The sequence below is a fragment of the Diabrotica virgifera genome, chromosome 5, assembly GCF_917563875.1.
Source record: "Diabrotica virgifera virgifera chromosome 5, PGI_DIABVI_V3a".
Taxonomy (NCBI): domain Eukaryota; kingdom Metazoa; phylum Arthropoda; class Insecta; order Coleoptera; family Chrysomelidae; genus Diabrotica; species Diabrotica virgifera.
Genome location: NC_065447.1, coordinates 161,741,120 through 161,764,170, shown reverse-complemented (window position 1 = coordinate 161,764,170; position 23,051 = coordinate 161,741,120). Strand labels below are relative to the sequence as shown.

At 38.6% G+C, this 23,051-nt stretch overlaps 2 protein-coding genes across 2 annotated transcripts; one reads left to right on the top strand and one right to left on the bottom strand.

Annotated features, from left to right (window-relative positions):
• Positions 1-478: 478 nt before the first annotated feature.
• Positions 479-5,084, top strand: LOC126885192 (uncharacterized). The gene is made up of 2 exons (XM_050651628.1): positions 479-638; positions 694-5,084. Exons 1-2 carry the CDS (start codon positions 575-577, stop codon positions 2,424-2,426), a joined length of 1,797 nt encoding a protein of 598 aa, XP_050507585.1. The 5' UTR covers positions 479-574; the 3' UTR covers positions 2,427-5,084.
• Positions 5,085-13,958: 8,874 nt separating this feature from the next.
• LOC126885512 (uncharacterized) lies at positions 13,959-20,515 on the bottom strand. The gene is made up of 3 exons (XM_050652093.1): positions 20,512-20,515; positions 19,630-20,168; positions 13,959-14,027 (listed from the first exon to the last, which is right to left on the bottom strand). The coding sequence occupies exons 1-3, from the start codon at positions 20,513-20,515 to the stop codon at positions 13,959-13,961; spliced, it is 612 nt and encodes a 203-aa protein (XP_050508050.1).
• Between the last annotated feature and the right edge of the window lie 2,536 nt (positions 20,516-23,051).

Sequence of the window (23,051 nt, the reverse complement as noted above, 5' to 3'; positions counted from 1 at the left end):
TTCATTAAGAAATCAACTATGAAAATTAATATAATTTTAGGTGATGCATAACTTTTGAAATTACATTTACAAACAGCTTCATCCATACTAATAATCTGAAAAGACAAAAAACAAATTAATAATGCCTTTACAGTCTTATCATGAGTAGGTACACCTAAATTTGTCTGTGTAAAATAATGTAATTAATAAACTAATTTAGTCATTGTAGACCTGTAAGAATAAAACCTGTTTCCTGCCTAGAGTTCGCGTCCGTTTTTAATTATTATTAACCCGGCAGTGGTCGCCATAATATGAGATTTTCTCTCACGGTTTCATAAAACTGCCAACAACTTTTTTTCTGGGAAATTATACGCTCTGTAGTTCCTACAGCTGCTAGTCTTCTACCTATCCTCCCTCGACAATATAATAGACTCGTCCGCTCAGATAGTGACGGTGACGCCGTAGCAGCAGTATATTATAACAGCAGTATTACCCGATTGTTAAGTCAGTGCGCTTCAAGTGAGATATTCTTTCATCGCGCGACAACCGGCGCCAGCAACTGTGTACAAAAATTTATTTTGTAATAATTTGCAATATGAATAGTGCAAAGAGGATTTTAAAACTTGCCTTGTTGCAGGAAGCACAAGAGAAGAATAAAGGTACTAGTAAAAGTTTGAAATTTATATTAAAATTAATATTATTTCTACATTTTAGATCAAAATGAACAAATTGACGATCTCAATGACCAGATTGAAAGATGTGATCAACTAGAAAGTGACGCGGAAAGTGAACATGAATTACACGATACGGACAGCGAACAGTCTGATTGCGAGACAGTTGGAGATGAATTTGAGACAGTTGATGAGCTCCAGCCGCCTGAAGGTGAGATTTTTTTCAATAATACTCCAATATTCCGTGGAAAAGACAAGAAAACCATGTGGTTTAAACATGCTCCTAAAGTGTATGGCCGAACGAAGATCCAGAATCTAGTTGTCAAAATTCCAGGTGTAAAGGGTATAGCACGTGAAGCCAAGACACCCTTAGAATGTTGGAAACTCTTTTTCCCAGATGATTCTATTCAGGAAATTGTCGACTATACTAACGTCTATTTGGGGTTGATGAGGAAGAACTATGGTCGAGGAAGAGATTGTCCAGACACAAATTATGATGAGATATATGCATTATTGGGCCTTCTCTATTTAACTGGAGTAAAGAAAAGTCAGGATGTTGATATCTCCGAGCTTTGGACAGATGACGGTACTGGCCCTGAGTGTTTTCGTAGCACAATGTCTTATAGAAGATTTTATACATTACTGCGGGCGTTGAGGTTTGACGATCATACAGATATAAATATTCGCATGGCACAGGACAATCTGGCTCCCATTAGGAAACAGTTTGATGGTTTCGTTGAACGATGTAAGGAAAATTACCAAATTGGCTTGTACGGAACCGTTGATGAGATGTTAGAGGCCTTTAGGGGCCGCTGCAAGTTTAGAAAATATATTGCAAATAAGCCTGCAAAATATGGCATCAAAATATATGCCCTAGTTGATTCTACCACGTTTTACACATCAAATTTAGAAATATATGCCGGAAAGCAGCCCGATGGTCCATACCGTGTTGATAATAGTACCATCAGTGTTGTCAAACGAATAATAGCCCCAGTTCTTAATACAGGTCGTAACATAACGATGAACAACTATTTCACGTCCATTTCTCTGGTGAATAACCTCATACTCAACCATCGCACCACTGTAGTAGGTACTCTACGATCGAACGAAGGAGAAATTCCTTTAGAATTCGTTAAGATCAAGGAAAGACCAATTCGTAGTAGTATGTTTGCTTATTCGCAGAAGAGTGTACTGGTATCCTACATTCCTAAAAAGGGAAAAAATGTACTTCTGCTATCTTCTCTACGACATGACGACGGTGCAATCGATGAGACTACAGGAAAACCTGAAATAATATCCTTTTATAATGTAACAAAAGGCGCCGTGGATGTGGTCGATGAAATGAAAACCCTATATTCTGTTTCACGGGTTAAGTGTAGATGGCCACTTACCATATATTTTTCAATGTTAGATATTGGCGGCATCAACAGTCACATTGTGTATAAAGCTAATAATAATAAAACAGAAGAACGTCGTGTGTTTTTAAAGGAACTGGCTTTATCGTTGATGAAGCCACATCTTATAAATCGTTTGACAATTCCACACTTACCTTTAAGCTTTCGGAATTCTATTGCAAAAATTGCCAAAATAACATTACCGAACTCATCGCAACCTGGACCATCGGATATTCAGTATTGTTCATTTTGCCCTCGCCGCAAAAATAAAAGAGTTAAAAAAAATTGTAATTCTTGTCATCGACCAATTTGTCCACAGCATTCTTCTTATACTTGTGTAATGTGCGTTGCCGCAAATTATGAACATATGGATATTGATTAATATTATTGGTTTAATTCTTATCATTTTTTTGTATCTATCTTTTTATACACTGAGCAGCAAAATTAACGCATCACCTTTAAAATGGGACATATTTGATCACTCGAATTTCCTCAAATTGTTATCCGATTTTAGTGATATTTTTAATATGTTATAACCTTATTCTTTAAGAAAATCGATGTAGTAATATTGCTACTGGACATACGAATTTCATTGTATACCGGGTTGTAACAATCATACTGTGTTTTTTCCTCAAAGTTCGGAAAACCCTGTGGAATATTACCTTTCTTCTTCTTGATGTGCCTATCCGTGACGAATGTTGGCGATCACCATGGCAATCTTCACTTTATCTGCAGCAACGTGGAAAGCTGCACAAATGTTGTGTTGAATCAGGTTCTGAGGTTGTTTAATCAGGATGTTCTTCTTCTTCCTGGACCTCGCTTTTCAAATATTTTTCCTTGCCGGATGTCTTGTAGGAGGGCATATCTGGATTCATTTCGCATAATGTGTCGAAAGTATTCCAACTTTCGAGATTTGGTGGTTAGTACTTCTCGGTTCTTCCCCATTCTTCTAAGAACCTCCTCATTTGTGACCCGATCAGTCCATGGAATTTTAAGAATTCTCCGATATACCCACATCTCAAATGCTTCCAATTTTCGACACATATCCGCGTTCAAGGTAGGTCCATGATTCAACACCATAAAAAAAGGTCAGAGAAGACGTAACATCTCAGTATTCTTACTTTTATACCAAGAGAAAGGTTGTGGCTCTTGAAAAACGCCCCCATACGGTTGAAGATTGATCTAGCTTTTCCGATGAGCGCTCTTATTTCTTGGTTGTTGGTTCATTCTTCATTTATTATGGTGCCGAGGTAGTTGTAGTGCCTCACTCTTTATATAGGGGTTTGGTTGATATAGAGTTGGCCTTCTGTTATCTTTTTCTTGCTGACGATCATAAGCTTTGTTTTCTTTACGTTTAGATTGAGTCCATATTGTTGACTGCAATAGGAGATTTTGTCCATGAGGACTTGTAGGTCTTCTAGGTTGTCCGCAAATACTATGGTGTCATCTGCATACCTGATATTATTTAGCCGGTACCCGTTAAGTAGAATATATTTTTCAGTTTCGTGCAAAGCTTCGATAAATATTCTTTCAGAGTATTTTAAAAATTAGGGGGGACAAAATGCAGTCTTGCCTCACTCCACGCATGATTTTGACATATTTGGTGAGTTCACCGACAACTCTGAGGTTTGCAGTCTGATTCCAGTAAAGGTTTCTAATTATTTTCAGATCTTGGTTGTTAATTCCTGCTTCTTTTAGTATTTGCATCATCTTGGCGTGTTGTACTCGATCAAACGCCTTCTCGTAATCAACCAGACATGCGTATACGTCGCAATTTACGTCTCTGCATCTCTGGAATAAGACTTGTATTGAAAAGAAAGCCTCTCTCGTACCAACAGCATTTATGAACCCGAACTGGTTGGGGGAAATTTGACTTTCACATAGCTTGTAAATTCTCGTATGGATAACCTTTAGGAACAATTTTAGGAGATGACTCATCAGGCTTATCGTATGGTATTCTTCTCACTTTTTGGCTCCTGGTTTTTTTGGAAGTGCAGTAAACTCAGACTTCAGCCATTCTGTTGGTATGTGTCCAGAGTTGTATGTGTTGTTGAATATTTTTGTGATTATTGCCATTGATTCGTTGTCCATCAGTTTGAGTATTTCTGCTTGTATATTATCGGGACCTGCTGCTTTTCCATCCTTTAGCCAGCCTGAGTTATGGCAGAATAAACTATTTTCTGTAATATTCTTGGTCCATCATTTACCTCTTCTTCTAACTCAAAGGTGTTATCTCTTTGGTCTTCAAATAGTTTTTCTAGATATTCTTTCCACGTTCTAATTTTACTCTGTTTATCTAAGATGATGTTTCCATCAGAATCAGTTAGATTTCCTCTCTGTCTCCTTATTAGTCTACCTGTGAGTTCTTTAACTTTTCTATGTACATTGTAACTATCGTACTTTGATTGTAGAATCTCAATTTCTTGGCATCCCTCTATTGCTTCTTTTTCTTTCGCTTCTCTAATTTCCCTTCTTATTGACATATTGATTGTTTTGTATATGTCGGGGTCATTTTTGGCATTTCTTCTTTCGTTCATTAGTCTCAGGATCTCATCTGTCATCCATGATTTCTTCTTGGTTAATTTATTTATCTTTAAGTGTCTATCCGTTACATTTTGAATTATTTTGAAGTCCATGTGAGCCGATGTACTGCATCTTTATGCACTACCTTTAGTATATAAAAAATATTGAAATTAAAATTGAATTGTGGCCTCAGGCTTTCTTAAAATTCCGTTTTTTAATTCATTCTCTTTTGTTGGATAATAAGTTTTGTTTCCTGGTTGAAGAACCTGAGAAAATGGTTTGGTTGCAGCCCAAGGCAACTGTTCAGAGCAGCGCCTCGAAGATCAAAATAGCCATAATGATTGCCAACCTTGTCGCGGAGATGGCACTTAAAGAAGAAGAAGAAGAAGTTTTTAACGGATATCAAAAATGTCCCATTTTTAAGGTGATGCGTTAATTTTGCTGTTTAGTGTATTATTATGTATATTATGTTATTATTATGTTCTTATTATTAGTTAATAAAAAAAATTTAAATCTGTTTTAAAAAATTTATTTCATACAAAAAGGTAAAAGTTAGATTTGTGAGACAAAATCTCACGCGCCAACACACACGTACAAACCAACCTAACGACCAATGCCGGGTACAATTTAGTGCAAAAAACGCAATTTTTTCGATTTTTTGCACTCCATTTAGAAGCTAAATAGTTGACATAAAATTACAAAGGTAAATTTTTTAGAGACTTGAAAAACCTTCAAATTGCCGATTTTTTAAAGTTAAAAAGTCAATGTGTTGCTTCGCAAACTGCAAAATAAGTGAATGTCGTTATTTGTTAATAACTTTTACTAAAACCAACTTAAAACTTTATTGTTTCACCCAAAGTTGGGTATTTAGTCTAGAGAAATAAGATTTTTCTCGTGACACATCCCCTTCCAGGCCGAAACCAAATTTTTTGAGTAGTATGGACATCTATATTAATAACCTATATGTTTCCTGCAGCCGATTTTTATGATATACATAGTTATAAACAAATAAAAATCAAAAAACAGTAAATTTTTGCTTTTTTCGTCTATTACTACAAAGTGAAGCATTCTAAACAAATTTGGGAATAATAAACTCATAAATCATATCAAAAACTTCAATATGGTGTTCGCTGAATATGTCTATCCTTATTTGTTGCTTATAAAATTACAAAATAAGTCATAAATTTTGAGATTTTATCTTCTTCTTCTTCTTGTAGTGCCTATCCGTTTCGGATGTTGGCGACCATCATGGCAATCTGCACTTTGCACACTGCTGCTCTGAAAAGATTTGTAGTGGTTGTGTTGAACCACGTTCGTAGATTTTTCAGCCAGGAAATCCTTCGCCTTCCTGGTCCTCGCTTTCCCTCTACTTTTCCCTGCAAGACCAGTTGCAGCAGTCCATATCTCTCACTGTTCCTCATGATGTGACCGAGGTATTCGATTTTGGCTGTTTTTATTTTGATTAACAGCTCTTTTTCTTTTTTCATTCTCAGCAAAACACCCTTATTAGTAATGTGGTCGGTATAAGATATCTTCAGGATTCGACGATAAAGCCACATCTCAAAAGCCTCAATTTTCTTGCAGGTGGCGTCTGTGAGAGTCCACGACTCAACTCCGTACAACAGTATAGGAAATATATAACATCGTAGTAATCTGACTTTTATGGGTATCGACAAATCATGACATTTGAACAACTTTGCCATTTTTTGAAATGCAGATCTTGCTTTCTCTATCCTACATTTGATTTCTATAGAATGGTCCCCATTTTCATTGACGTTCGTACCAAGGTAGGTGTATATTTTTACTCTTTCTATTTGTTGACCATTCACACTGATTCGTCCAAATTGCTGTTCATTCTTAGAGATCATCATACATTTGGTTTTCTTAGTGTTTAGTGAAAGTCCGTATCTCTGACTGACTTCTGCGATTCTGCTCATTAACTCCTGTAGGGCTTCAGAACTGTCAGCGAATACCACAGTGTCGTCTGCGTATCTTATGTTATTGATACATTCTCCGTTAATTCTAATTCCGGCTTCAACATCATCCAATGCTTCTTGAAAGATTTCCTCAGAGTAGATGTTAAACAGCAGTGGGGATAGTATACATCCCTGACGGACCCCACGTTTGAGATTTTATAAATATTCATAACTTATGCAAAAATTAAGTTAGACACGGAAGTATTACACGGAATGCTGAGACTTCTTGTGCTTAAATTATATTTTAAATTATAAAGCAATTGGTCAAATACTTTAAAAGTTATTTAATTTGTTTATCCCAAATTCATTTTTTTGCAACACTATAAGTCAGAAAATTATGAGGTTACAGTAATAATTCGGACAGTTTATGAAAGAAGAACATTCATACTATTAAATTGATTTAAAAAAATGACAAAAAGTTATTTTAAACAGTGTAAAATTATTTTGCAAAAACATGTCGATTTTTTGCTTACTAGAATAACTTTTTAACCGTTACCCGTAGAAAAATTACGTTTCCATATTTAGAAAGACTGAATTTTTATACACATTTAGAAAGAAAAACAATTGTCCTAGGAAAATTAGGGGCGAAGTTAGCCCCTCCGTTTTTTTAATTCACATGTCCTTGCAAAATAATTTTACAATATTTAGAATTATTTTTTGTCATTTTTTTTTAATTAAATTAATAGTACTAATCCTCTTCTTTCATATACTATCCAAAGTATTACTGTAAGTTCATCATTTTCTGACTTATAGTGTTGCAAAAATAATAATTTGGGATAAACAAATTAAATTATTACTTTTAGACTATTTGACCAATTGCTTTGAAATTTAGGGTATGATTTAAGCCCCAGAAGTCTCAGCATTCCATATAATAAAAATATTCTAAGTTAATTTTTACATAATAGGTCTGGATCCCGCGTATGAAAAAAAAGTTGATTAATAGCAAGCTGAAAATTTGTTAATAGCTTAAGGGTGTCTAGTCGAATAAACTTTGATATGTGTGAACACTGGAACAGGGGTAGTTTTAATTGTGGAACAGGTTAAAAATTTGGAACGGTCACAGCACGAAAACGGCACATTTATTTTGTCCGACAGAACAGACTTAAACTCTTCGAACAGAGATTAAACTCTCATGCAAAAATCAGACTGCTATTTATCACCAAATGGGCGTTTTAATGAGTGGAACATGTAGAATATGTCAAATGACAGGAATTATGACAGGTAATAAATAGCAGTCTGATTTTTTCATGAGAGTTTAATCTCTGTTCGGAGAGTTTAAGTCTGTTCTGTCGGACAAAATAAATGTGCCGTTTTCGTGCTGTGACCGTTCCAAATTTTTAACCTGTTCCACAATTAAAACTACCCCTATTTCAGTGTTCCCATATATCAAAGTTTATTCGACTAGACACCCTTAAGCTATTAACAAATTTTCAGCTTGCTATTAATCAACTTTTTTTCATACGCGGGATCCAGACCTATAAGTTATGAATATTTATAAAAACTCGAAATTTATGATTAATTTTGCAATTTTCCAAGCAACCAATAAGGATAGACATATTCAGCGAACGCCATATTGAAGTTTTTTATTTATTTTTGGTAATAGATGAAAAAAGCGAAAATTTACCGTTTTTGATCTTTATTTGTTTATAACTATGTATATCATCAAAATTGGCTGCAGGAAACATATAGGTTATTATTATAGATTATAGATGTCCATACTACACAAAAAAATTGGTATCTGCCTGGAGGGGGTTGTGTCACCAACAGGATATTTTTTCCTTGTTTCTCTGAACTAATTGGCGTACTTAACAAACTTTCAAAATTTTAAACCAATCCATTAGTTAGTTTAAAACTTATTCTATTTGTTTATCCCAGAGATCTTTTTTTGTAATAACACAAGACAGAAAATAAAGAAGATATAATTCTGCTTATGCCAAATGAATGTAGAAGAGTAACACTATCAAAATTTATTAAAAAATGATTTAATATAGTCAAAATCCTAATGCCAAAATATTTGAAATTTTGTGGTTTGTAAAGATTTATTTAGAATAAGTTAAAGAATACTGTCAGTCGAAAAAAAATTGTATACATTCGAAAAGCTAGTATCTTCAAATACACGAATTTTCAAATAAAAAAGTTTGGCCTAGATCAATTTGGGCCAAAGTTAGCAATGTCTTTTTCTTAATTTACAGCTAATTTGTTTATAATAATTAAGGAACCTCATTGATGCCATTTTAAAGAATTGATTTGTTTGTTATATACCATAAAAAAGTTAAAGTACACTTTAATAAATAAAATATTTTTAATAAATAATTATTTATTGAAGATAATTTATTTATTAAATTATACCTTAACTGTTTCTATGATTAACAATGATAGTACGATTAAAAAATAGATTTTTGGAAAAAATTATTTTTCAAAAAATTGTTTAAACAAATTAGACTGTTTATAAATTAATAAATGTCTAGAGAAATTGTATATTTGTAATGTTCACAAAAGTAGGGACATACAAATTAAAAAAATAAAGATCAAAATCCATTGAGCAGATCCCGAGATATAGAAAATGATAGTAGTTTTAAGTTGCTTTTTTAGTTTATGAACTCGTGCATTTGTCGGCGTTCAGATCCTCCTTCACTTACTACGACTAGTTTTAGTACCATTTTAACAACATTTTTAAAAATTCGTGTAAAATACCAGTATTTCGAATATTTAAATATAAAAATTATTTCCTACGGGCAGTACTTTTAAAGTTATTCTAGATATTTGTAATTTTCAAAATTTCAAAAATTTGGCATTAGGATTTTTGACTATACTATAGTATTAATAATTATTATTTAATTAAATTAAATTATTTAATATTAGTGCTGTCGGAAAAATGCAAAGAAATTGAACAATATGAAAAGAAATACGATTACCACAACATGCACAAGAAGATAAAAGAACTGACAAATAAAAGAAAATACAACAGCTCAGCAACGGACATACTTGACACCAACGGAATTTTGATCTCAGAATCAACAAAGATTCTAGACACATGGAATCAATATGTTGAAAACCTTTTTGCTTCAGACCGCCCTAATAATTACTCAATTGAAATCACCAAAAACAGTCGTTCCATTCTCAATTCAGAGGTAGAAAAAGCAATATGCTCCCTCAAAAATAACAAATCTCCAGGACCTGACAATATTCATGCTGAAGTGCTAAAACTCTTATGAGAAACGGACAACTCATTCCTAGAAACCCTAACCACTCTTTTTAATAATATATATGACAGCGGCAGAATTCCGGAAAATTGGTTACAATCAACCTTCGTGGCCATTCCTAAAAAACCATACACTAAATTTTGTGACCAACATAGACTGATAAGCCTAATTAATCATATCACCAAAGTCTTCACCAAAATCATATATAACAGAATCTACAACAAGTGTGAAGCGGAAATCAATGAGTCACAATTTGGTTTTAGGAACGCTTTGGGCACAAGGGAGGCAGTGTTTTGTCTGCAAGTATTAGTAAAGAGGTGTAGAGATATGAACAAGGATGTCTACATGTGCTTTGTAGATTACTCGAAAGCCTTGACAATGTGAGACATGACCAACTAATTGAAATTCTACAAAGCATAGGAATTGATGATAAGGACATCCGAATTGTGACAAGTCTCTACTGGAATCAGACAGCCAGGGTAAAAGTCGGCAATGCGTCCACAGAGAGCATTGATATCAGAAAAAATGTGCGACAGGGATGTGTTCTCTCCCCTGTCTTTTTTAATATTTACTCCGAAAATTTTTTTAAAAAAGCACTGGATGAAGAAAACGAAGGCATAAAAATCAATTGAGAATTGACAAATAACATCAGATATGCGGACGATACAGTCGTACTTGCCAGTAGTATCGATGAACTTCAGTATCTTATGAACAGGGTACAAAGAGCGAGTGAAGAAAGGGGACTTAACCTCAACATAAATAAAACAAAATGCCAGACAATTAAAAATAAAAAACCAACTAATTGAACACGTTGACTCGTATATACAGTGATCAGCGAGCTAATAACCGGCAAAATAACACAAAAGATGGAAAACGTATTACGTTGTGAGATAAAAAGAAAGGAAACTAGTCGAGCTGGGAAATTTAGAGATATTGACTTATAAATTTACATTATTTTGATTGTTTCCCACCTTTAGACGTATTGGACGTGTTTGGCAACTACTACTGTCATAGTGACAGTTTTAGTTGACATACTCCTCTTGAAAACAACACTCCTCTGACAAACAACATGAAAAATATATTCACCCATTCCGACTAAAAATACGGCTCTCGCACTAAAAATACGGCTGCTCTAGTCAAGTGTCGATGTACACTAGCCCAGAGGGACCGACGGCTTAACGTGCTCTCCGAGGCACGGTGAGACGGCTCGTATCATTTTTAGGAATGAAAAATTGTTTGTCTTTGGCAGGGCTCGAACCCACGTGCACTGGTGTTTGAGGCCAGCGATTATGCCATTACTCCACGGCCGCTCACTATGCCTATACTAATAGGTAGTTACACAACATAGTGAGAAATATAACAAAACCGTTTTATTAGGTTCAATTCACATTTGTTTTCTTCTCGGACGAGTCTTGTACTTTGGACCGCTATCACGTCTTGTACGTTGGGCCGTAAAAAATTAATGGGAAAAAAGAAGACACATTTTTATATTGCACAAGTAACTGCAGTAAGTCCGTGTTTAACAGTGTAGTATCTAAAGAAAATTCTGAACAGCAACAAATATTCTGACCCAATTGGTCAACAATTTGACATTGACATTAAAGATGTTTTGCTCAAACTTAAACCACCAAGTCAGGTTGGGTTGTCTGAAAGGCAAAATGGAATACATGTGTTTGACTTAGATTCTGAGAGGTTCAATGTTGAATAACACAATTTTTTGTATATATTTTTAAAAGTTTACTGGTGGTTCAACGTACAAGACTACGTGGTTCAAGGTACAGTACCGTTTTGTACCTTGGACCAAATTAGCTCTATTAAATAAAATTCTAAAAAATGTGTTTGGCTTTGTTTTAATAAAATGACTTTTTAGTATAATAAACTATGGTGTCTAAACTACAAGTTAGTCCAAAAAATTTTCCTTGAAATTTAAAAATTTAAAAATAATTGATCTTTGAAAAAATCCGGTTCAAGGTACAAGCTTCTCCCCTAGATACAAAAATTCGAAAAAATCGCGTTTTTTGCACTAAATTGTTAATAATTAAAACGGCTCCGAACTCTAGGCAGGAAACAAGTAGGTTATCATCCTATAGGTCTACAATAACTAAAAAAGTTGGCAGCTACCTGGATCTTTGAGTGTCCCGAACATGGTCTATTTCCAGCTTATTACCCTGGACTAGTATTACCAAAGATTAACGAACATAACACATTAAACAAATGAAGCAAACAACGGAAAATAACAACTGAACCTCTAAAACACCAGAAAAAACATCAAACGAATTAAGACAAATAACAAAAAACGAACCAATGGAAGTCATATAGACGCAATAAATCACTAAAATCGGCCTTACCTCCGAAAAAAAAGACAAGACGGATCTTAATAATTAATTCTTTTTGCATTCGATTCGTGAATGTGCCAGGAAACTTTGTGAATTGGAGCCATGATATAATATTGAAAAACTGCATAGGTACAAAAAATGCATTCTTAAAGTGCATCTCAAACAGACAATAAAAAAAATTCAGAACTCGTCAATTATCGGCGAAAATGAGTTCAATTTTGTTACTCAGGGGTTTTTGGAGTCGTTGAAAACGAATATGTCGTCAAAAGTGATCTTTGGAGTACCTGGTGCCCAGGGTACCTACTGTTTACCTCGTCTTGTAAAGTTTTCGGCAAATTCATTAAAAATTAGTCAAAAATCATTACTTGAGGGGTTTTTGGGGCCGCTAAAGACGAATATGGCATCGAAAGTGATTTTTGGGAGTACCTGGTGGCCAGGGTACCTACTGTTTACCTCTCTTGTGGAGTTTTCGGCAAAAAAATTATTAAAAAATTAGTGAAAAATAATTACTTGGGGGTTTTTGCGGTCGCTAACGACCAATATGACATCGGAAACAATCTCCGGAATACCTGGTGCCCAGGCTACCTACTTTTTATGGAGTTTTCGGCAAATTAATTAAAAAATTAGCCAAAAATCATTACTCGGGGGGTATTTTTGGGTCGCTGACGACGAATATGACATCGAAAGTGATCTACAAAGTACCTGGTACCCAGGGTACCTACCGTTTACCTCGTTTTCAGGAGTATTCGGCAAATTCATTAAAAAATTAGTCAAAAATCATTAGTCACGAGATAAACAGTATGAACCCTGGGCACCAGGTACACCGGATATCACTTCAGATGTCATATTCGTCGCCAAAGACCCCAAAAACCCCTGAGTAATGAATTTTGACTAATTTTTTAATGAATTTGCCAAAGAATCCAGACAACGAGGCAAACAGTAGGTACCCTTGGTACCAAGTACTCCGTAGAGCACTTCCGATGTCATATTCGTCTTTAGAGACCCAAAAGTAATTATTTTTGGCTATTTTTTTAATGAATTTGCCGAAAGCTCTATAAGAAGTAGGTACCCTGGGCACCAGGTATTCCGAAGATCCCTTCCGATGTCATATTCGTCGTTAGCGACCCCAAAAACCCCCGAGTAATTATTATTTTTGACTAATTTTTTAATGAATTTTTGCCGAAAACTCCACAAGACGAGGTAAACAGTAGGTACCCTGGGCACCAGGTACTCCGGAAATTACTTCCGACTCAAAAACCCCCGTGTAATGATTTTTGATTAATTTTTAATGAACTTGCCGAAAACTCCACAAGACGAGATACACAGTAGGTAACCTGGGCACCAGGTACTCCGGAGATCACTTTTGACGTTATATTCGTTTTCAGCGACCCCAAAAACCCCCCGAGTAACAAAATTGAACTCAGTTCCGCCGATAATTGACGAGTTCTGAATATTTTTTATTGTCTGTTTGAGATGCACTTTAAGAATGCATTTTTTGTATGCAGTTTTTCAATATTATATCATGGCTCCGGTTCACAAATTTTCCTGGCACATTCACGAATCGAATGCAAAAAGAATTATTAAGATCCCTCTTGTCCTTTTTTTTTCGGGGGTTCAGTGCTTTATTGCTTCGACTAATAATAAAACTAACTACAGAAATACTCCGAGAAATGGACTAACAAACATGGATATTAGGGACTTTTATAAAAAAAAAGCTTATAGAAAATGGTGAATTATGCCATTACCTTGGAAGCAAGTCCTTTAGCCACAGATTTTTTTAGAATAATCTTAAATCGTCAATTTGTTAAAAATTAATATTTCACCGGAACCATGCCAGGAATTGAAAAGAATTCTTGCTTGTATTTAAAAATCATTGTTAAAGACTTTCTTGGAAATATACGAACACAGAATTACGCTGAACTTGTCCAGTAACTTTTGGAGAGTTCTGGAAATTAAATAGTTGCAATATGGGCATGAGAGGGAACAGCAAAGACCCTACCAACTACCGTACCATCGCGAACAACAAGGTTTTAGGAAAATAGGTCTACAATAGACGCCATATTCATATGGTAGGGGAGCCCAAGTGGGGATTTTTGCAGTTACTCGAGCGCGTCAGATTATTACATGGGGAGAAACCTTGTACCCTGAAAATGTATCTCTACCATATATTGACCACCAATAATCTATCTTTAGAAAAACTCGAAATCGTCAGATTAAGATAAGGTAATAATAATAATAATAATATCTTATGGCATTTTTGCCGGGGAGATCCTTTGGGATTGTTCCGGCGCCATTTACATCTTGAACCCTGTTTCAAGTAACTAGTCAAGTGTCGATGTACACTAGCCCAGGGGGACCGACGGCTTAACGTGCTCTCCGAGGCACGGTGAGACGGCTCGTATCATTTTTAGAAATGAAAAATTGTTTGTCTTTGGCAGGGCTCGAACCCACGTGCACTGGTGTTTGAGGCCAGCGATTATGCCGTTGCGCTACGGCCGCTCACTAAGATAAAGTCAGTGAAGTACATGCAAAACAGTGTACATATGTATTTCAAAAATCTGACGATTTGAGCGGGGCGTAAGGAAACTGGTGAGTCCCAAAGTTTCACAAGAAAGCTAATATTTCGCGAAATGAATGACAGATCGAAAAACTAAAAAATACGTGCTCAATATTTTTCAAAAATCTATCGAATGATACCAAACACGACTTCCCACGGAGAGGGGTGGGGGGTAAATTTAAAATGTTAAATACGAATCCCGCGATATTTCGCGAAATGAACATCAGGTCGAAAAACTAAAAAATACACGTATTCAATATTTTTGAAAAATCTATCGAATGACACCAAACACGACCCCCCACGGAGGTGGGGTGGGGATTACTTTAAAACCTTAAATAGGAGCCTCCATTTTTTATTGCAGATTTGGATTCCTCCTCCTCTATCCAAGCAAGCAAGCAAGCAATTTGATTTAACCCGACCTGTGGGATTTGTTCACCCTCTCGAAGGAGTACATTCGGGTGTAACAAGTCATTGGGGCGAGGTGTTTTGACCCGAGTTATACAGGGATCACCCCACCTCGCTCCAATGCCCCAGGCCATCCCTTTCCCCCCATAGCACGCTGATGCGCGATGGAGGCACAACTATCGTAGCCAAATGCTCTTCACAATGGAACCCTGGGTAATAAGATTCCACTGTGGTACCCTAATCGAATGCAAAAAACTAGGCCCAGCGTGATGCGCTCTATGCCTTTATCTTCTTAATAACTTATCCGCGGTACTAAAAATTGCTTGCTTGGGCCCCGAGTCATCGTGCCGAGCCCCACTGAGCCCTGTTGGGCCCTGCTGGGCCCCGCCCGATGACTCGATGCTCTAATTTTTATGTGTTTTTGGTTTTTTTAATTTTTTTGGGGGCTTTCGCCATTTTTTATTTTATATAAATTTTTTTGGGGGCTTAAGGCCCTTCTAATTTTCTAATATTTGCTTACCTTGGAGGTGGTCGTGGTACTTGGACTTCGTGGGTAACGCTATCTTCGGCACTTGTTTCGAGCTACGAACACACTACTATCACTTATCACTTTTAGTTTATCCTATAATTTGTTGTTTCGGGCGTCTGTGCTTCCATCGGTGGAACTCGTCGTATCTTAGCGTCTCTCGCAGTATGTAATTTGGGTGATGTTCTAACTCTGCGAATTTGACCCTTGCCTTGTCTGTCATGGTTTCTGTGACTCTCACCTGTTGGAGTTCTCTGAACAGGAATCTTTCAGCTACATATCTTGGGACTCTGACGGCCTCCCTCAAGCTGTTGTTATGGACTGCTTGGATCTTCTTCTTGTGTGTATTACATACGTGTCCCCATGCGAGAGACGCATAAGTTAATACCGGTAGGATTATACTATTTATCAATCTTAACCTTGTTTTGAGTGTTAGTTTACTTTTTCTGCCTGTGAGTCCTCTTAGATTCGCTCTTGCTATGTTGGCCTTCTGGACTGTGGCTTCTACGTGTTTTTGGAAGGTTAATCCTTTATCCATAATGACTCCTAGGTATTTGGCTTCGTTTTTCCACTCGATGGGCCTGTTCTGCACCCTCAATTGTTCCTCTGGCTGCTGTCTCCCTTTCTTGTATAGAACCGCTTGTGTTTTCTCTGAATTTATGGCTATCTTCCATTTGATACACCATGCTTCAATTTCTTCTAGTGCAGTTTGTAGGTTGGTCACTGCTATATCTGCGTTTCTATGCTTGGCCGCTATTGCTGTATCGTCGGCGTAGAGGCTCATGAGGGTACCTGGTGTTCTAGGTACATCTGCGGTGTATATCGTGTACAGCAGGGGTGACAGGACCGCTCCCTGTGGTACTCCAGCCTCCGGGATTCCGAGTTCGGACAGGACTTGTCCTATCCGAATCCTGAACCTCCGGCCGCCCAAGTACGACGAGATTAGCCTCGTCATCGCTCCGCTGTACCCGTAATCCCGCATTTTGAATAGGAGCCCCTTGTGCCAGACTCTGTCGAATGCCTTGCTTACATCCAGGAACGCTGCTCCAGTGTACTGCTTATCATTGAAACCGGCTGCTATGTACTCGGTTAGCCTGAGGACTTGTAGTTCGCTGGAGTGCTCTGCTCTAAATCCGAATTGAGCCTCTGGGATGATATTTAGTCGGGTTGTTTCCGCTTGCAGTCTGCTGAGGATGATTCTTTCCACTATCTTGCTGATCGCTGGAAGTAAGCTGATTGGCCTGTAGTTCTGTGGGAATGTGTGATTCTTGCCAGGTTTTGGAATCATGATGACACGGGCCTCTTTCCATCTGTTTGGGAATGTCTTGAATCTTAATATTGCGTTTATAATATTTGTGAAATACACTATAGCTTTTCTGGGCAAATATTTTAGGGCTCTGTTGGTTATTTCGTCGAGGCCAGGCGCTTTTCTCGGTGAACTATTTTTGATATGTTCATTGATTTCTTCCGGTGATGTTGGGGGGATGAAGTCCTCTGGGTCTTCTGGTCCTTCTTCTTGTTCTTCGACTTCTTCCAGGAAGTCGTCGTCTTCGTCTTGGTGGAAGTTCAGTCTGCATTCATCTTCGAGTGTAGTCCTCATCGCCTCTGCTTTGTCTTCTATGGTGTATACCATGCCGTATCTTCCATGTAGTGGGGGGATAGGTTTCCTGTCGCTTCTCAGCATTTTCTGGAGCTTCCAGACATTTCTCATGTTTGAGTCTTGTTCTTCCATCTCTTGTACGAAGTTGTCCCATTTTTCGCTACGGTGGAGTTTTAGGGCCGTTTGGACCTCCCTATTTAAAATATTTGCCCAGGATTTATCTACTCTGTTTCTTGTTCTTCTTGCTGTTTTCTTTGCTCTATTTTTTTCCCTTATCAACTCTTGTGTTTCTTGTGGTATGTCTTTGAACCTTCCCATGAATATCTCGACATCTTCCTCTGTTGTGCTATTTCTAATTGCCTCTTGGATGATATTTTCGAACTCTAGGACTTTTCCTTCTATTTCTTCTGGATTGTTTATTACTGGCACTATGTTTATTCCTTCACTTACTAACCTTTTGTAGTTAGTCCACTTTATTTTCTTTTTTGTTCTTTTTGGCGGGTTTGTCTCTTCCCATGTTCCGATTTCTAGTAGGATGGGGTGGTGGTCAGTTAATCCTTCGTCCAGCGTGATTAATTCTGATTGCAGTCCTAGGTTTTTGGCTACAACTAAGTCGATGTGTGTCGGAAGTGCGTTTCCTGGGTAGTGGGTAGGTTCTTCTGGGCCCATTGCCATTGTGTCTTCGTTGTTTTCTATGTATCTGTTTAGTAGTCGTCCGTTTCTGTTCGTAGCTCTGTCGTTCCAGTTGGGGGATCTTGCATTCAGGTCTCCTATTATGATGGATGGTTCGGCGATGTTTAGGAACGCATCTAGGTCATCGTCCATTAAAGGGTCTTGTGGTCTTACGTAGGCTGATGTGATCCTTATTGCGCCTTGCCTCATGTTAACTTCTATTGTTGTGGCTTCCATGTTGACCAGTGGTGGAGTAGTGTAACTGGTGTGTCTAATACCCTTCTTTACTAGGATGGCCGTTCCTCCTGATCTTCTAGTGAGGTCGTTCCTATATACGTCGTATCCAGGAAACTTTAGGTTGAAGTTGTTGGTCAGTTTTGTTTCCTGAATTGCTACGATGTCCATCTCGTATCTGTTGGCGAGTTCATCTAGTATGTTCTGATTTGTGGTTATGCCGCCCGGGTTCCAGGAGCCTATCCTCAAGTATCCCCTCTCTGCCATTAGTTCTGTGCCTGCCTGGTGCTGATTATCACCTCTTGGACTACCTTAGTCACGATGTTTGTGACCATCCTGACTAGGTACTCTTCGTCTGGGAGGGTTGGTCGGTTGGATGGTGTGTTGTTCTGCGCTGGTTGGTCTCCCTGCGTGGCTTGCGCGTAGGATACCCCGGTTGCCTGCTGTCTTCGGTTTGGTGGTGGTCGCTGTTGTGACCTCTGTGGTGGAGGCCTCCCCCAGGTTGGGCACCTAGGACATCCTCTGTAGTTGGCTGGGTGGCTCCCATTGCAGTTGGCACACGTTGCCTTGACTTCTCTGGCTCTCTGGCACTGCTTTGAGTGGTGTTCTTCGCCGCACTTCACACATCTCGGGTCCTTGTGACACGAGTTCTGGGCGTGATGGTACCCTTGGCAGTTGAAGCACTGCGTCGGTCCTGCTGCCTTGCGTAGGTCCTCTACCACAACTTTCATGTGGCACAGGTTCGTTACCCGCTTTGCTTTTTCCACGTCTTCCTGATCCAGTGTCATGACAAACATGGGTAATGGCCTCCTTTTCCCTACTCTCGTAGACATGTTACGTGCTGTGTGGCAGGTTATTCCATATTGGTTTGCCATGTCTTCTTGGATTGCCTTCTCGGTGGTATTCGTGGGCAATCCTCGTAACACTAATTTTGGTTTCCTCTCTTCGTCGAGTGGAAAGGCTATCCATTGTAGCCTCTTTTTCTCTTTGGCGGCGTATGCTTCTGCATATTCCTCCACTATCCTTGTCATCTTTCTGTAGTCATCCGGGCTTTTAGCCTGGATGAGCGTCTCTCTGCCACTTCTGGAGATTTTGTTTGTGGTGATGATGCCTTTGCCCTGGGCTATGGTAAGAATAGCCCCTGTCTCGCTAACACTCTGTAACTTAATTACAGGCGGTTTTCTGTATGGTGTTACCTGGTTTTCAGGTAACACGGCTTCTTCGGCGTCTTCTTCGTCTTGGTTTGTTTCCATTGACACTGTATCAGTTTGACTGGAAGCGGCAAGCGCGTCCCTATCTGTGCTCGTGGATGGCACTGGTTCCTCGGGGAGGGGTAGCTGTACCTGGGGAGCTAGTTTCATGGCTTTTTCTTGGTTGGACGTCCATGCGGCGTCTTCCTCGTCGGTTAGTGGAAGGTGTGTCACCAGGGGTGGAAACTCTTCCTTACTCTTTTTCCTCTGTTGGGTGGACGCCTCCTTCGTCGAGGTGGTAGCCTTCTGGCTGGGTGGTCGAGTCTGCTCGGTGGTCATCTTTTTGGTGGCAGGCTGCTCTACTGGTGGCTTTTTGTCCGTCTTTTCGGGGTTTTTCTTCTCCGATTTCTTTGCGAGTTGTTTCTGGAGAGCTATCAACTCGTCGAATCTGGCATCCATCTTTTCGCTCATTCGTCGAATCTCCGTATTCAGCTCTTTGATCTCTGCCTTCTGTTGTGCGATCACATCTTCGTATCTTTTGTTGTTTGCATCAACGTTTGCTGCAAATTCTTTCATCAGGGTTCTGAGTCGGTTGATTTCTGCGTTGGCCTTTGTCAGCTCGTCTTCGCTGGCGGCATCCTCTTCAAACCGCTGACGTTTGGTAGTGCCCCTGCCTTCGGCGCCTGGGACGTCTTCGTCCATGTCTTCGACTTCCTGGGTGGCCCCGATGTTCTGGGAATCCTCGACTTCCTGGGTGGCTTCGGTGACGTTCTCGGTGGTCTCGGCGTTCTGCGTGGAGTCCTTGCCTTTTGACTTCTTCTTCTTTTTTCTTATTCTACGATTTTGAATCGTAAAACCGTCTTTGCCATCTTCCTGGTCGCTCGAGTGGTCATCGCTGCTCTCTTAAGGGTGCTGTAACAGGAGGGACTCTTTAGAGTCTGCATATCTTGGCGGGGAAAGCGCCTTGGATTTGGGGGGTGACCGAGATCTGACTCGTGTCATCTTTGGTTGGGAGCGGTAACCTAACTTTTAGAAGAAGCCTTTTTTTCAGCCGATTGGCCCGACACCACATCGACTTCAGGGTTGGCTCCCTGCACAACAGCGCGGTAGTTCTCGTACCTAGACAGAACTAGATACGGGATCCTCTTGATTTTCTCAACTCTCTGACCTTAGGGGCCGGGGCTGCAAGATGTATTCTAAATAACTACACCTTGCAGTGTCGAGGTACAGTGTTTTAAACTGTACCCATTCCTATCGGAGGCACAGAGAGTATCCCGTAGCGGGCTCACGTCGAGCCCGCTATTGCTTATTCTGCTTTCCAACCCTTGTTTGCAATGTCTCAGAAAATTCAATGAAATCAAACTTCCTGAGTTTCACCACATCCAAGAGGTTGGCTTTTGCCTCTGCTTCCACGTCTTCGCGTCTAGCGAGAGCGAGCGCTCTAGTGTTGCTGTGCTTACATTCACAGCCGTACTAAGAAGTACGTTACACTAAAGCACTTCCCTCTCCTCGACTTGTTGCGCTGCTACTGCTGCTCGTCCGCACTCTGCGCGTCTTGTCTCTTCGGCGGCTACCGAGAGACTTACTTCCTCCTCTATCCTTTATCCTTTGTAAGGATGTGGTGACGTTATGGTATTTGACGAATGGTTGCTATCCATTCTTCTCTCTCCTGGGCGCGACAAATATGTTTCTAGATTAAATTCTCTAGATTTTTCTAGAATTTGTCTGAGATTAAGAATTTGTTCTCGTGTGCCTCTTCCAGGGACAAATCCACATTGTTCTTGTGGGATCTGTGGTAAAAGTATTGATTTTAACCTCTCGGTAATTATAGTTAGAAGGACTTTACTTGCGTGGGAGATCAGGGCTATAGTGCGGTAGTTATTACAATCAGTTGGTGAGCCTTTCTTATAAATGGGTATGAAAGTAAGCTTACACCAATCATCTGGCCATTTTCCTGTGTTCCAGATTTCATTACACAGTTTGAACATCACTTCAACTCCTATGTCTCCCATTTCTTTAAGTGCTTCCGCCGTGATTCCGTCTTCTCCTTGAGATTTTCTAGTTTTTAATTTTTTAATTGCGGTTTCTATTTCCGATTTTAAAATATGTGGTTCCTTTTCGTCATTTATTTCTTCTGGATTCACGTCTTCATGGTCACTATGAAACAGCATTTCACAGTATTGTTTCCATGTCGCTGCTATGCCCTCTGCATTGGTGATGATCGTTCCCAAGTTATCGTTAATGACGGGCGTTTGTGGTTTAAACTCTTTAGTTAAGTATTTCACTTTGGCAAACAGTTCTCTAGATTCTTGATGGTCGGCGTGTGCTTCTAGTTGTTTGCATATTTCTTTAATGTGATTATTTTTGTCTCTTCTACTTGATGATTTTATGCGTCTGTTTACATCTGCTATCTTGTTTTCAGATTCTGTTGGATTTGCAGCGTTGTTTCTAATATTTCTTCGTTCTTCTACTAGGTTCAGTGTCTCATCAGTCATCCAGTGTTTTTCTTTCCGTTGGGTTTCTTTGGGGTTTGTAATATTTATTGCGTCTATAATCCACGTCTTTGTATATTCCCATGTTTAATTGGGATCGCCAGTAATGTTTGGTGTGTTACTATGTCTTAGTGTTTCTTTGTATTTCCCAGGCTCTTTATGAATATATTTAATTGTTCTAGTTGTTTCAATTTTCTTACAAAATTTGATACGGAATTCGGATTGTAACAGTTTATGGTCTGTTCCGCAATCCGCCGCTGGTTTTGTCTTTACGTTTACTACCGAACTTTTCCATCGGTTGCTGACAAGAATATAATCTATTTGATTTTTATATCTTCCCTCTGGTGAAGTCCAAGTTGATAGTCTTCGCGGGTGATGTTTAAACATGGTGTTCATGATACTAAGTTCAGTGTCGATGACAAATTGTAATAGCCTTTCTCCTCTCTCATTTCGTTCGCCTATTCCGGCGATTTGGATTACTTACCTAAAAGTAAGTAAATTTTATTCGAGACATTTTTTCGAATTATGGATAGATGGCGCTAAAAAAAACGATTGTTGTAAATATAAAGTTAAATTAAAAATGGAAAGTCCCCACTAAAATGGAAAACTTTACTTTAAGACCTACTCTTCACAACCCAATAGGTCCCCATAACGCTCGAGTGACTGCACATTTAGCTTACTTTGCTCCCCTACCAATAGCCATATAAATAGCTTAGAAAGCACGGGAATATAATTAACCTGCATTTATGTGCTTTATAGATCTGACTAAAGCCTTCGAGTGTGTTAGATTAGATGTGCTAAGATTGCTAAAGAAGAAAAATGAGACCAACAAGGTGATACTGATAATATAATTAAAGACATTAATATGAAGAACAAAACCAGAATAAAAGTCGATAATGAACTAACATCGGAAGTAGAAATCAACTCAGGTATCAGACAAGGGGATAGCTTGAGCCCATTACTTTTTAATTTAGTAGTGAACAAAATCATGTAAAACATTAAAAGTACATGAAAAGGATAGAAGATGGCAGAAAACAAATAAAAATCCTCTGTTATGCTGACGACGCAATCTTAATCTCCGATAACGAGGATAACCTACAGCGAATGGCACAAACTTTCAATACAGTGGCGAAGAACCACAGCAGTAGATCAACAGCTAAGACCAAATCCCTGGTAGTGTCAAGGGAACCCATAAGATGCAAAATAGTAATTAACAACGAACTAATTGAACAAGTCTCGAGATTCGAAAATCTGGGAGTCGAAATATGTAGTTAAGATGATGGTAAAGAGAGC